At 40.9% G+C, this 15,187-nt stretch overlaps 1 protein-coding gene across 1 annotated transcript in view; it reads left to right on the forward strand.

Annotated features, from left to right (window-relative positions):
* The window catches only part of Ap2b1 (adaptor related protein complex 2 subunit beta 1), a 118,068-nt gene that overhangs the window by 40,975 nt on the left and 61,906 nt on the right, over nt 1-15,187 (forward strand). Inside the window, exons 12-14 of the mRNA XM_036195554.1 lie at nt 455-553; nt 5,406-5,665; nt 8,676-8,868. Of these exons, the coding sequence (XP_036051447.1) occupies nt 455-553; nt 5,406-5,665; nt 8,676-8,868 (552 nt within the window). The remainder of the gene's footprint in view (nt 1-454; nt 554-5,405; nt 5,666-8,675; nt 8,869-15,187) is intronic.

Genomic DNA, 15,187 nt, shown 5'->3' on the forward strand with positions numbered 1-15,187 from the left:
AAATAATACACGATTTGATCAAGAGCCGGTTTTATTACTTTATGTTTGTACTTTAAGCAATACAGTTGAGGGCTGGCTCAGGGGGGTAAAGGTGATTGCTGCACAAGCCTGGTGACCTGAGTTTGATCCCTGGAACCTGTGTAAAGGTGGATGGAGAAAACTGACTACAGAATTGTCCTTGACCTCCCCATGTGCACTGTGCCACATGTACTTACACATCATGCACACACAATAATAATTTTTATTGAAAAGAAAGAAAACAATTGAGAATCTGGTCCCAAAACAAGCCTGGAAAATAAGAGGCTAGTGAATGTTCAGTTGATTATTTCAGAGATTGCCTTTGGCTGCTGTTCATTCCATTGGCTGACCTTTCATCTTTTAACAACAACAGTAATTCATAGCTGAGGAAACAAGATGCTGCCTCTCATTTACTATGTTGAATTTTGTTTTTTAGGTGCAGCTCACGCTGCTTACCGCCATAGTGAAGCTGTTTCTCAAGAAGCCATCGGAAACACAGGAGCTGGTCCAACAGGTCTTGAGCTTGGCCACACAGGTGAGAGATCCAAGAGCTTCTGGGGGGTTGATTTGTGACGCTTCAGATGGTGAGAATTGATGACACTTCCTGTCCTGTTCAAGGCTGCTCTTGCTGTGGTGAACTCCACAAGGAAGAGAACTTGGGGAAGAAAGGCTTTGTTTGGCTCACACATCATGAGTCACAGTCCAGTGAGGGAACCCAAACCTGGCAGGGACCTGGAGGCAAGAGCTGACGCAGAGCCCATAGAGGGTGCTGCATACAGACTTGCTGGTTCCTTATGGCTTGCTCAGCCTGCCTCCTTATATGACCCAGGGTTGGCCTCTTCCACAATGGGTTGGGCCCTTCCCTATCAATCACTAATTAAGAAAATATCCTATGTGCTTGCCTACAGTCTGATCTTGTGAAGGCATTTTTTATTTTTTATTTATTTGTTTATTTGTGTATTTTGGTCTTTTGAGACAGAGTTTCTCGGTGTAGCTTTGGCTATACTGGAACTCACTCTGTACACAAGGCTGGACTTGAACTCATTAGAGATTCGCCTGCCTCTGCCACGGAGTGCTGGGATTAAAGGCGTGTGCCACCACTGCCTGACACAGGAAGGTATTTTTTTAATTGAGCTTTCCTCTCAGATGACTCTAGCTTGTGTCAAGTTGAAGTCAAACTAGTCAGGAAACTTCCCAAGAAGGTGCATTTGGGGCAGGTTTTAATTCTGAAAATATTAAAATTCCGCCCCTTAACAAATCCTGCTAAATTATATCTGGCTAATGCAGCTTGTAGTTCAACTGACGGAGGCTACAAAATGGTTCAGCGCTTAAGAGCATTTGTTGTTCTCACAGAGAAACTGGTTTTGGTTCCACATGGTAGTTTACAACCAACTGTAACTCCTGCTCTTGGGATCCCACAGCTCTTTGGATCTATGCAGGTGCATATGTACATTCAGACACACACATATACACATAAAATAAATTTAAAAAAAATTAAATTGACTGACTCTAGTTTTCATGATAATTTTGAAAAATTAATTTGGATTATATCTTGTTGAAAATAAACCTGCATATGTGAAAATAACATTGAGTCTGATAATCTTCTAGGTGACTTCAGCTTTCATATGAAATACTGTGTGCTTTATCTACCTTTCAGAGAGGTGCCTTTCTCTCAGATATAATTTAAAGTGCTTTGCTGTTTCCTTAGATGTTTTGATAAATTGAATTATATGATGCTTTTCCTGGTGTTGCATGCCTTTAATCCCAGCATTCGGGAGGCAGAAGCAAGTGGAGTTTGAGGCCAGCCTGGTCTACAGAGTAAGTTCCAGGATAGCCAGGGCTACACAGAGAAACCCTATCTCAAACAACAACAACCACAAACAAACAAAAATACTCTGACATTCAACATAAAGGAGAAAGGGTTTATTCTGGTTCACAGTTCACATTACAGTCCCACATGACTGAAAGTCACAGGAACAGGAATGTAGGGGAGCTGGTCACACTGTAGCTGTAGTGGGGAACAAAGAAGTGCATGCATGTGTGCTGCTCAGTTCCCTTCTCCGTCTATATCACCAGGACCCCCACCCACAATTAGAGTGGGTCTTTTATATATCAATGATCATAATGAAGATACTACACCTTCCCTCCCCAGCATGCCCAGAGACCCATCTCTCAGGTAATTATGTATTCTGTCAAGTTAACAATTAGCCCTAACCACCACATAAGATAGTTCCGGTCAGAAGAAAAGACAAGTGCAATCTAATTTGGGAATGTGGCCATTGGCCTTACAGACCAGGTCACAGCCAGACCTGATGGCACAGGTCTGTAATCCCAACTACTGGGGAGGCTGAGTCAGGAGGATAAAAAGTTCTACCTGGGAAACTTAGTGAGACACTGTCTCAAAATAAGTTTTAAAGTTTGTTAAAGTGCTGGAGAAATAGCCCAGTCATATAGCACTTGCCTCCATGCACAGGGCCCTATGTTCAAATTTTGGCAGTGGAAAAGAAAATCAGGTCACCATTTCAGATCCATAAAAATCAAAATAATTTCTTATTATAATGGAACTAATACGATGACCACCAGTCCATCAGACTTAGTAATGTCTTTAATTGAATATGAGAACAGGCTGGCTTTAACACAATTGTCAGTAAAGATGTATATCTATGCAGAGTCCAATTCAAATATTAACCATTTTCCTGTCTATTAACCATTTTCCTATCTTTTTCATCCGTTTCATCTATTATCAAAATTTGAATCTCTTCTCTATTACTTTGCCTTGTTCTGAGTTGTCATTTTCCTATTACTAATTTTATATCTTAAAAATTCATTTGTAAGTGCTCTTGGAAATATTTTAAAGTTTTATTTTAATTTTTATTATGTGTATGAATATGTATGAAAGTAGCTTATGGAGCAGTGTGTATAATATAAAACTGGTTCCTATGCCAAAAGCATGTTTGCTCTGTTGAGACAGACATACAGCATGCTAGTCATGGTTATTGGAGGTGGAGAGTTGAAAGTGGGAGGGGATTGGATAATTGTGAGAGATTTCTTTTTTATTTTATACCCTTGTAAAGCTTGGTGTGGCATGATTACAGTTTGTTAGTTTTTATTTTTCTTTCTAAGACAAGGTCTCACTAGACCAGGTGGCCTTGAGTTTAGGAAATTGCCTTCTCTGCCTCCCAGGTGCTGGAATTAAAGACATGCACCACTAAGCTCAACAGGGTATCATTATTTATTTTTTGTTAATGTTCTCAGAAATCTTTTTTTTTTTTTTTAAAGATTTATTTATTTATTATGTATACAGAAGAGGGCACCAGATCTCATTACAGATGCTTGTGAACCACCATGTGGTTGCTGGGAATTGAACTCAGGACCTCTGGGAGAGAATAGTCAGTGCTCTTAACCTCTGAGCTATCTCTCCAGCCCGGGTATAGTTATTTTTAAGCCATAAACATGCATAAAATTATTTTAGAACCACAACAAAAAGAGCACTCAGTTCAAGTGTTGCTCCTTTTGAAAGCACATACATTTGTATGTTCTTTAATGGTTTGTTGTTGGGTCGTGTGCTGTGTTTTTTTGTTTGGTTGGTTGGTTGGTTTGTTTGTTTTTTCAGTTAATAGTTCCTTTATGAACTCTTTAGTCAGGCATTGTATGTAGTCTCTTTATTACTATGATTTAGCCAGTGTCTCCATAGGAGATGCATATAGATATTTGAATCAAGAAGGAAATTATAGGGCTGGAGAGTTGGCTCAGCGGTTAAGAGCACTTGCTGCTCTTGCAAAGGACCTGGGTTCAATTCCCAGCATTCACATGGTGGCTCACAATGTTTGTAACTCCAGTTCCAGGGGATCCGATAACTACCTCTGGTCTCCACAAGCTCTGCACACATGTAGTACATATATAAACAAGTAGACATACATACTCATAAATAAAAATTAAAGGAGCATATGAGGAAACAGATGTAAGGTAGAATATATGTTAGGAATATTCCTGCTAATATTTATGGCTATATTTGTAGGCGGAGTTTTCCTGTTCTACAGCCGTTCTCATAATCACTCAGAGGCTTAATATTAATTTCAAATGCTCAGCCAATAGCTCAGACTTGTTACTAACTAGCTCTTACAACTTAACCCATTTCTGTTAATCTATGTGCTTCGAAGAGGCTCATGATTTTTACCTCTATCCCATTTTGTGTGTCTGACTTGTTTTCCATCCAACTAGTGACTCCTCCGATTGCCCTTCCTCATCCCATCATTCTCAGTTTGGCTTTCCTGCCTAACTTTATCCTGCTCAGCTATTGGCCAGTCAGCTTGTTAGTAAACCAATCATAGTGACATATATTCACACAGTGTCCTGAAGGATTATTCCACAGCACATATTTATTAACTTTTATTAATTAATTTAGAGATGGGGTTTTTCTGTGTAGCCCTAGTTCTAGTCCTGTGTTCTGTGTGTGTCCTAGTTCTCAGTACATACCCCAGGCTGCCTTCAAACTCATGCAATCCTCCTGCCTCAGTGTCCTGAATACTGGAGTTGTAGGTGTCTGCCTCCACATATGGCTTATATAACAGTTTTGGTTGGGGTTTTGGTTTTGTTTAAGCTGACACATGAGAGCTAGAGAGATGACTCAGTGGTTAAGAGTGTTTACTGTTCTTGCAAAGGACCTGTCTTCGTTGTCCAGCACCAGTATGGCTGCTTATAGCCATCTGTAATTCTAGTTACGGGGGCTCTGATGCCCTCCCCTCCTCTGTCCTCTGTGGATATATTGCATGCACATATGCAAGCAGAACACTGATGCACGTAAAATAAAAAATCTTTTTTAAAGGCTGACACATATTTATTTATTTATTTGTGTGTGCGTGCGTGCGTGCGAGCGAGAGAGAGAGAGAGAGAGAGAGAGAGAGAGAGAGAACAGAGAAAGCATGTGAGCACACTTGTCACACTGTGCTTGTAGAAGTCAGTTGGCAACTTGTGGGAGTCAGTCCTCTTTCCTCCTACCATTTATAGGTCCCAGAGGTTGAGCTCAGGTCACAAGGCTTAGCAGCATATGCCTTTACCCACTGAGCTATCTCGTCAGATCTTAATATAATAATTTAAAATACTATTCTTACTTCCTAAAGCCATTTAACTATTGCTGGATTGAAGTGGCTTCTTTCTTCAGCTTGCCTTTGAATTTGAGTTTGAACATGAACTCATCTCAGTATGTTTAAGTTCCTCGAAACATTAGCATATATAATTATAACTATAAACTATTATTAAATCCAAGTAAAGTATCGTTTTAATAGCTAATCTGTGTAAGTCACTATAGCAATGCCTTGACAGTAACCTGGCACTTTGGTGCTGTGGACACAGTTCAATCTAAATCTCCTTGCCTTTGCTTGCTTTAGGATTCTGATAACCCTGACCTTCGAGATCGGGGTTATATTTATTGGCGCCTTCTTTCAACTGACCCTGTGACAGCCAAAGAAGTAGTGTTGTCTGAGAAGCCATTGATCTCTGAAGAGACAGACCTCATTGAGCCTACCCTCCTGGATGAGCTTATCTGCCACATTGGTTCTTTGGCCTCCGTGTACCATAAACCTCCAAATGCTTTTGTGGAAGGGAGTCATGGGATTCATCGCAAGCACTTGCCAATTCATCATGGGAGGTAAGCAGGTGAAGGGTTATTCAGCTTGTCTTTCTCTGCTCTGTACCTGGAAAGCGCTCTGCAGACTTGCTGACCTAAAGGGCTTCTTTCTCTGAGTTCCATCCTAGGAGTACAATAAAACTGTAGGAAATTATGGCAAATGCTTCTGTATTGATAAGGTTTGAAAGTAGTCTAAGTCTGGTCATTTATCAGATCCTGGGGCTGAGGAGCTAGCTCCCTTGACAACAGCAGATCTGATCCCTAGAACCTGTGTGGGAAAGTGAGGCGTGGAGTGAGTGTTTGTAGTTGAGGACTGGGAAGGTAGAGACAGGAAAGTGCTGGGGCTCACTGGCTAGCCAAACTGATCAGCAGGCTTCCAGGTCTCCTTGGACATGGAACACATGCAGCATAGCTTAAACAAATACAGACACATGCACATAAATGGAAAACAAAAAACAAACAAACAAAAAAACTAGACACCTGAGGTGTAACATCACCTCAAGCTGTCCTCTGTCCTCTGAGGGTTGGCACATGCACACATACAGAAAACATTATTAGATACTATTTCTCTTGTGTAAATGACTTACAGTAAAACTATGAAATGCTTTTGCAGGATTGCAGTGTGTAAGCAGCTTAGATTCTATATACAGATAGAGCTTTCAGTTATATGTGCCTAGTTTGCTTTGTTTCACCAAATTATTCTCATGAGATGAGTAGGGAAAGGGTGGTTGGAGCAGACTACCAGTAGCATGCAGCTTTTGCTTTCTAGCCCCGCAATTTTATAATCAGAGAAGAGGAACACTAATAAAATCTTTTTGCTTTTGTTTCTTGTTGGCTTTGTTTTGTCTTGTTTTTTGAGACAGGCTTTTTTTGTATAGCCTAAGCTGTCTTTGAACTAAGAGATCCTCCTGCCTCTGCCTCCCGAATGCTGGGATTAAAGGCATGTGCCACCTCTGCCCGGCCTGCTTCTGGTTTTTGTTTTTTTTTTTTTTAAGGCAGGGTTTATGTACCCAAGGCTGGCCAGAACTCATTGTGCAGCTTAGAAGCTTTGATTTTCCTGCCACAGCTTCCCATGAAGCTGGGATTGTAGGCTAGGCTTTATACATAGGTCCTTATCAAAGCCCCCTTAGCCAGTGTACTTTGTTTTTGTCTTTAAAGACCAGTACAAGAAAAATACCTTTTGGTATAAGTGCGGATGATAGCTGGGGAATATACTTCAGTGGTAGAGTGCCTGCCTAGCACCTCTAAGGCCTCTAAATTCAATTCCCAGCAACCCAGCCTATCCAAAAAACAAAAAGACGTTGCATATATATGTGATGAATTGCTGCAAATAGCATATCTGTAAGGTCCATCCCTAACTCTTCTGCAACAAAAGTTAGTGATACACTCATGACATGAAATAAAACACTACCTGAAGGCTCCCAGGTGGGATGTTTCTCCCATGCTTCATTTCCCATAATTAGGGGGAAACATCCTAGTGATTCACCCTGTTGTTGAGAAACTCCTCCTCAGGTCCCCTCAGTTTGTTTTTCGTTTTTTTCAGGGGGCCGTGTGGAATGATTTATAGTTAAGCGTTGCAGGGGAGACCATTCAGGATTGTGATACCTCACTGCTTCCTTCTTCAAGTCAGTTTCCTCCTCAGAGAAGGCACAGGGACAGGAACACCCCTATTCATGACCATAGGATGTGTGAGACGGCAGCTTGTTCTCTCGGAAATGAACAGGAAGCCGCCTGGGAATACCTTTCAAAAGCCTGCCTCTAGTGATCTACATCTGCCAGTCAGGCCCTATTCCCTGAATGCCCCACAGCCTTCAGAACAGTGTGATAAGCTAGGGACTGCATGTTCAGAGCCTATGGGGGACATTTCAGATTCAAGCCATAGCACCTGTTCCTTCTCTTCTTTGATTACTGGTCTTGGTTAATTCAAAAGTCTGTCTGAATCTTTTCTTCCTGTGCTTCTCTTCATACTCCACTCTTTCAGGAAGTTAGGGGCCATAGTCACCGCTGATAGACTACAAGAGTGTACCACTTACATCATGCTTTCATTGGGTCCTTGCTTTGATAGCCTGGCTTGGGTGGTACTGTTTGCATTTTCTTGATGAAGAAACTTTGTCATAGAGGTGTCGCGTACAGTTAACACTATGTCAAACCTACACTTGATCTTAGATGAGGCTAGATCCCCTGCTGTTTGTTTGTTTGTTTGTTTGTTTGTTTTTCGAGGACAGGGTTTCTCCATGTAGCTTTGGCTCACTCTGTAGCCCAGGCTGGCCTCGAACTCACAGAGATCTGCCTGCCTTCTGCCTCCCGAGTGCTGGGATTAAAGGCATGCGCCACCACTGCCGCCACCACTGCCGCCACCACTGCCAGCTTAGATCCTCTGCTCTTAACAACACACCTTCCCCTGATCATTTACCTGAGATGTGTATGTATATTTCTTTCTAAGTTTATTGTCTAGCTCTGGCTGCCAGTCACTTGTCTTTAATTGACTGCTGGGCATCAGTAGCTATTTTTCTTAATACATAACAGAATTAAGCATCTTGAAGTTGTGGTTATAATGGTAGACTGTATTTTTAGCATGTACTAAGAACACCAGAATAAAGCAGACAATACCTGAGTGCCTTATTTCTTTATCATCCTTCCAGACTCTCCTATTAGCAGCGCCACTCATCTTTTCCTTAATGTTTGTTAACTGTGCTCCTTACTCTTCCATGTTCAGATCTTGTCAAGGCTACTTAAGTTTTGTTTTTAACGTGTGTGTGTGTGTGTGTGTGTGTGTGTGTGTGTGTGTGTGTGTATACATGTCTCATGGAGGATAGCCTATGGGAGTCAGTTCTCTCTTTCCACTCTGTGGATTCTGTGGATTGAATTTGATGGCAGGAACCTTTATCACTGAGCCATCTCAGCCCTGTTTAATTCCTTAATTGCATTTTCAGCATTTTGTGATTATATCTGTGACATTTGCTTGCTTGCGGCTTGGTTGTGTCATGGGTGAAGGTGGTTTTTCTCACTTCTCCTCTGTGTTTGATTTCAGCACTGATGCAGGTGATAGTCCTGTTGGCACCACCACTGCGACCAACCTGGAGCAGCCTCAGGTTATCCCCTCTCAAGGGGACCTTCTGGGGGATCTCTTAAATCTTGACCTGGGCCCCCCAGTGAATGTGCCTCAAGTGTCCTCCATGCAGATGGGAGCTGTGGATCTTTTGGGAGGAGGACTGGATAGCCTGGTAAGCATCTCCTTCTCTTTTGGTTATTTTTAGTTCTTCATGGACTAGAGAACTTCATTCAGCTTTCTTTGATGAGCAGAAATGTCCTTTGTAAAGGACAGAATTATCTATCTTTAGAGAGCTCATTACCATTCTGTTCATTATTGGGATGGAATATGTCTGCACGTGTATAGATTTCTCATGTTGACCTGCTTATAAAATAGAACTTCTGGTATTTAGCCAAAATGCTATTTGGCGATCTTAATTATTAATGCCCTTACCAGAGTTCATTATTTTTCCTGCTTCTTAACTTCTTATTCATTTTCCTTTGGTCCTGAGTATCATTAAAGTGGCTTCATAATGGTCACCATTTTTCAGGCCTATAAACCTCTGCCTTGTTGGGTCTGGTGGTACATACCTATAATCCCATCACTTGGAAGGAGAGGCAGGAGAATCAGGAGTTCAAGGTCAACCTTGGCTACAAAGTGAGTTTGAGGCAAGCCTAAGTTACATGAGACCCTGCTCTAGCATGCAATGCACACACTCAAAAAAAAAAAAAAAAAAATAAGTATTTTCTCTCTTTTAAACATTTACTGGTTTTGCCTTTTCCAACTCTGAGATGTTTTGAGGCAGTTATTTGAGCATTTCTGTCTAAAATGTACCTTTATTACAGTTGGAAAGCACTGCTTGACTTTTCCCCTTCATCCTCATTTCTGCCTTTGTCATACTTCCAATTTAATTAGCTTCCAGGATTCTAATAATAAAAGGCTTCAAAGTCCAGAACGTCTGGGGACATGGGCCACCAATTTTTGCTGTCGTACAAGATGGAGAAATTATCAAAGGGCAACAGTCAGTGTCTGGGGAAATGATAGGTCACATGGCTCCCTGCAAATCAGGTGCTTAACCTTAGTGGACTTAGAGCACAGGTATCTGATATTCAAGATGCCTGACAAGTTGATGTGTTTCCCAGCAACATTGGAAGGTACACACCATAGGTAGGAAATACGCTTTCAGAGATGATAGAAACAGAATTGTTTGTTCTCTTTTGTATATAATACCATTGTCCCGTAAGCTTTATGAAGATTGTGATATCTATGGGTTTTCCATGTCGGTATAGATGCATTTAAGTTTTGGTTAACAGAGAGTCCACTAAGGTTATAGTCAGACCTCTGTGAGTTATGCACTGCATCCAGAGTCTAGTCACAGACCATGCAAGAGACTGGTTGTCACAAGTAAACACTCTGTCCTCTTTCTTATGAATATAGCGTTTGGCTTGACTGATTGTAGAAGGAGAATAGTATTGTGTTATCATTCCATATTGTTGTATAGCCTTTTCAGACAAATAATTTCAGTATCATGGAGCTACCCGAGAAATGAAAGTAGCTCTTGTTGTACTGATGTATCAACTCCAGGTTGAATACTGTATCCTTAGGGCTGTGCTTTAACTCCCTTGCCACTTTCCCTGGAGGGTTATTTCGTGATGGACGCACTGAATCCAAGGGGACAAACGGGTTTAGGAGTGGAGGTGGAAAAGAGGCCCTGATTTTGATGTTTCCAGGCCCACAATTCTAACAGGGGGATAGATACTTAATACATAAAGATAAAACTAATTGTAAGTACTGCTAAAGATAAAAAGGCTGTAGGAGGAGCTAGGGAGATGGCTAAGTCTTAAAGGGTAAGAACCTGAGTTTGGTTGCCAGCACCCACATGAAAAAAAAAAAGAAAAGGTAATGGTGGCGCACATTTGTAAGCCCAGTACTCAGACATAGACAGGTGGATCCTGGGACCTGTTGGCCAGATTAGTGAGTGTAAAGGCCTTTAATACTTGGGAGACAGAAGCAGGTAGATCTCTGTGAATTTGAGGCCAGCCTGGTCTTCATATGAAATTTCAGGCCAGCTAGGGCTATATCCTAAGACCCTTGTCTTAAAACAAAAAAATGTCCATGGTACTTTTCTTAATTAATTAATTAAATGTGTACTGGTGCTTTGTATTTTACATCTATGTACCACATGCATGCTTGGTGCCTCAGAGACTAAAAGAAGGTATCCTATCCTCTGGGACTGGAGTTACAGAAAGTTGTGAGCCATCGTGAGTGCTAACAGCCCTTACTTTTACTTTGGATCTGGTTGTAGTTTAATATATTCACTCAGAAAACAGAAATTTCTTTTGCAAGAATATCACAAGAGAAGCTCAAATTTGGCTGCATGGAAAATGAGTTTCTGAGGCATCAGTGGACTGTGACACTTTTAAAATTCCTGTTCAAGTTATCTAAAGAGGAAAATAATTCCAGTTTTCTTATAATCTGTATAAATAGTGCCATTTCTTAAATGAAACCTTGCCTTATAGTATAACATTTCACAATATATCACATATACAATAATGTGTATAAAGATCTTGTACCAGAGTGATCCTGATTTAATTAGGCTGTGGTAAAACCTAGTAGTTGGTATTTGAGTTTTTTGTCTTTGCTTTAGTTGGTTGTATCTCTCTCTCTCTCTCTCTTTCTCTCCCCTACCCCCTTCCTTTTGAGAAAGAAATGTTTTTCTGTTATTGTTTTTGTTTGTTTGTTTTTGACAGGTTCTTCATATGTAGCCTAAGGTAGCCTTGAATTGATGATCCTCCTGCCTCAGCACCCCTAGTGCTGGGATTATAGGCATATGCCCCAAGGCCCAGCATTAGTGTTGGGTATTAATTAAACCTCACTCCATGGAGGTCAATGGTGTGCTGCTAATGAGTTTTGCCTGCCAGCTCCTTACCTTTTTAGGATTCTCATTCTAGATTAATACTTAACCCCACCTCAGTTCCACTTAAAAATACTAGCAATACTATTTATACATAGCAAGAAGAACAATTAAATAAAACATCTGTGGAGCAGGATCTTTTTGGAGATGAAGTCTCACTGTGTATCCCTGACTGGCCTGGAGCTCACTGTGTAGAACAGGCTAGCCTTGAACTCAGAGATCTGCATGCTTTTGCCTCCCAAGTGATGGGATTAAAGATGTGTACCACCAACCCTGGCCCCAGATACTCTTTTTAAGTTGTTTAAGCTATTTTTAACTTTACAGCCAGGATTGAGAACATTGAAGCCAAATACAATTCCAAATGGAATTAGGTATCTAATCTCTTATGCCAAATAGTGACTTCTTTATAGAAAAATTTTTCTGACAAGCTTCTTTGACACAGCTTACAGACATCTCTGGCCAGCAATGGCCTGAGTTCAGGCCCTAAAATCCAGAGTGGAAGGAGTGAGCAACTCCTGAAGGTTGTCCTTTGATCTCTTTGTGCATACATGTATGCACACTGGCATGCTTGCACACATGCACACTAATAATAAACAATAAAGTAAAATAAATAAAAGTGAAAATGTAAAAAACTAGACATCTCTGAGTTTACCCTTCTTTTTCTTTCCATTGTGATTTTAAGTGATTCAGTCTGTCAAGGTTAGAGATTAAATTTGACCCCATATATATATGTATGTGTATGTATATATATATATATATATATATATATATATATATGTGTGTGTGTGTGTGTGTGTATGTATGTATGTATATATATGTATATACATATATATATATATATATCAGACTGAAAAAATTGAGGGCATTTTATATTTGGGATTATTGACCTTTTTTTGGTCAAGATCTCACTCTGTCCCTATTTGGCCTCATCCTTGAACATGCTGGGATCACAGGTGTGCACCAGCATGCCTAGCTTTATTGGCTCATTTTCTTAAAAGTTTCTCTTCACTAGCAGGTATTTTCAGTCTTCTGTTTTTAGGTTCTTCTGATCCTCCAGTTTGTCTTCTTTCACTGCCATTCATAAGAGATTATGCTAGTCAGTGACCTTTCCCTAGAGCTGCTGTGTCCAGGAAAATACTAATTAATTTGCTAATCCATGCTTGAGTAAAGCTTTCTCCTGTTAATGACAGGACTCAGAATCTGAGACTCCTACAGCAGAATAGGCTGGGATGCTGCTGGGATGTAGAGCAGCCACACTGTGCTCCTGAGGCCTGCTTGGTTTATGTTTTGTTTTTAGGGGGCAGTCACCTTTGAAAATCGGGAAGTTGGGCAGTTTTAGAGATGGAACGCCTTTTTAGCTCAAGACATGAATGAAAATTAACTCCTGCCTCTTCTCGCAGAGTCACAGCCGCTTCTGATGCTCTTCAGCATCCTTCTCTTTCTGATGTACTCCACAGATCATTTCTGCTTCTGTTACTGTAAACTCAGCTGTCGACTTAATGTGGAGAATTCAAGTAAAATGTAACTGAGTGCTTTATCTGTTCTGCATGTAAAGCATGATGGCATTCGATTAAGGGTAGGCTTACATAAGTAGTTACCTTGACTTTTTCATTTCCTTGCATTGGAAGCCGTGTGTATTAATGCCATTGATAATAATCTATAAAGCTGCCTGTTCTAGGTTAGGTATAGTTTTTCTCACAGTGCATGTCCTTCTGGTTTGATGTAGTATAGAAGATGACCTGAAGTCCATGTGTGTAACTCTTGTCTGTGTGTTATACTCAAGAGTCTGATACCTGTGAGGACTGTGGAAATAACCATTGAGTCTCAATTATTTGTTGCCTTTACTTTTAATCTGTCAACAGAGGCCTTGACTGAATTGGTCTTTTGTTCATTCAAGATGCTGTGTGTTATTCTATTTAAATGGTGCTATTGTGTATCAAAAAATATGAAGAAAACATTATTCCAAGGTCCCTTTATTCTGAGGAAGGACTTCCTACTAGAAGTATTCTGTCCCTAGCTGGAATGAGAGCAGCATCTAGGAGAAGCCGCATTTTCCTAACTTCTAGTGTGTGCTTTTCAAAGCCTCCCACGCTGTTCCTTACAGTTCCTTACCTTGTGTTTGTTTGTCCCATGCTACTTTATTAATGGTTTTGAGTGCTTAGCCCACAGGACATTCTGCATCAGTTCTAGTTTTGCATTGTCATTTCTCCTTTGCAGTGACTTAAGAGTGACTCGTATAAAGGAAAACATTTAACTGGGGCTAGCTTACAGTTTCAGAGGTTTAGTCCATTATCATCATGGTGGGAAACATGGCAGCATGCAGGCAGACTTGGTGCTGGAGAAGGAGCTTGAGAGTTCTACATCTTGATCTACAGGCAGCAGGAGACTGTGTGCCACACAGGGTGTATCTTGAACATATGATACCTCAAAGCCCTCTCCTACAGTGACACACTTCCTCCAACAATGCCACATCTCCTAATGTGCCACTCCCTGTGTTCCAAACATTCAGATACATGCGTCTATGGGGGCCATATCTTTTCAAACCACTACAGAGATCTTTGTAAGTTCTTGTCCCATTTTACCCATTACATTTTTCAGTGTGACTTCTGAAATGCCTTTTTGTCAGTGCAGAGGTTTAATTAAGGGCTGGCCTTAGTTTGCTAGTCACTTTGGTCAAAACTATAAGCAAAACCTGAGATAATCCACCTGTGATGAGAAAGGGTTTATTTTGGCTCATAGTTTCGGAGGTTTCAGATCATAAATGTTTAGTCCTATTGTTTTGGGACCCGTGGATGGCATTGTCATCTTGACTAATCTGGAATTAACTAAAATCCAAGCTGCTGGGCAAGTCTGTGAAGGGTTTTCTTAATCTGATTATTAGAGACAGGGAGACCCACCCTAAATCTGGGCCACATCATCTGATGCAACCCACATAAAGGACATGGAAGAAGGAAGCTTGCTTTTCTCTACATGCCCTCATACTTGGTGGCAAATTCATCCACCCTGTTAATACTAAATCCTGCTTCTTCAAGATTCCAATATAGACTGAAAACCAGCACCTCTTCTGAGATCCTGTAGGTTTCCAGTACTTGCAGGTTGGGGCTGCAGAGACAGGGCCTCTAGTGGGATGGCACAGTATAGCAAGAGTTCATGGAAGGCTGACATCACTCACTTCATGGCTGGGAGTAGAGCATGAGAAGGATTACAGAGACCCTCTCCTAATGACCAGCACCCTTCTCATAAGGTCCACCCTTTGAACTTCTGCTGCATCCCATACCTCCCCATAACCTTTGTTTGGACCACCCATTACACATGGACTATTTGGGGACACTTACCCTCACTATAGCAGGCAATTTAGAAGACATTTACCAGTCATTTACTGTTACTCCTTGTGCTAGGACCTGTATAACTTCTAATTCTCAGTATTTATCACCGTTCTGTGATCCTCTGGTTTGTCTGTAATTACCGTTTTTCTGGAGTAGAGGAGCTTAAACATTTTCTACTCGAGCCCCTTCCACCCAAGAAATTTTATGCAGCCCTCAGTATACTTAAATAAAAGAAGTATACAAAGAGCTAGAGAGATGGCTCAGCTGTTAAG

Source organism: Onychomys torridus, chromosome 8 (assembly GCF_903995425.1).
Source record: "Onychomys torridus chromosome 8, mOncTor1.1, whole genome shotgun sequence".
Classification (NCBI taxonomy): domain Eukaryota; kingdom Metazoa; phylum Chordata; class Mammalia; order Rodentia; family Cricetidae; genus Onychomys; species Onychomys torridus.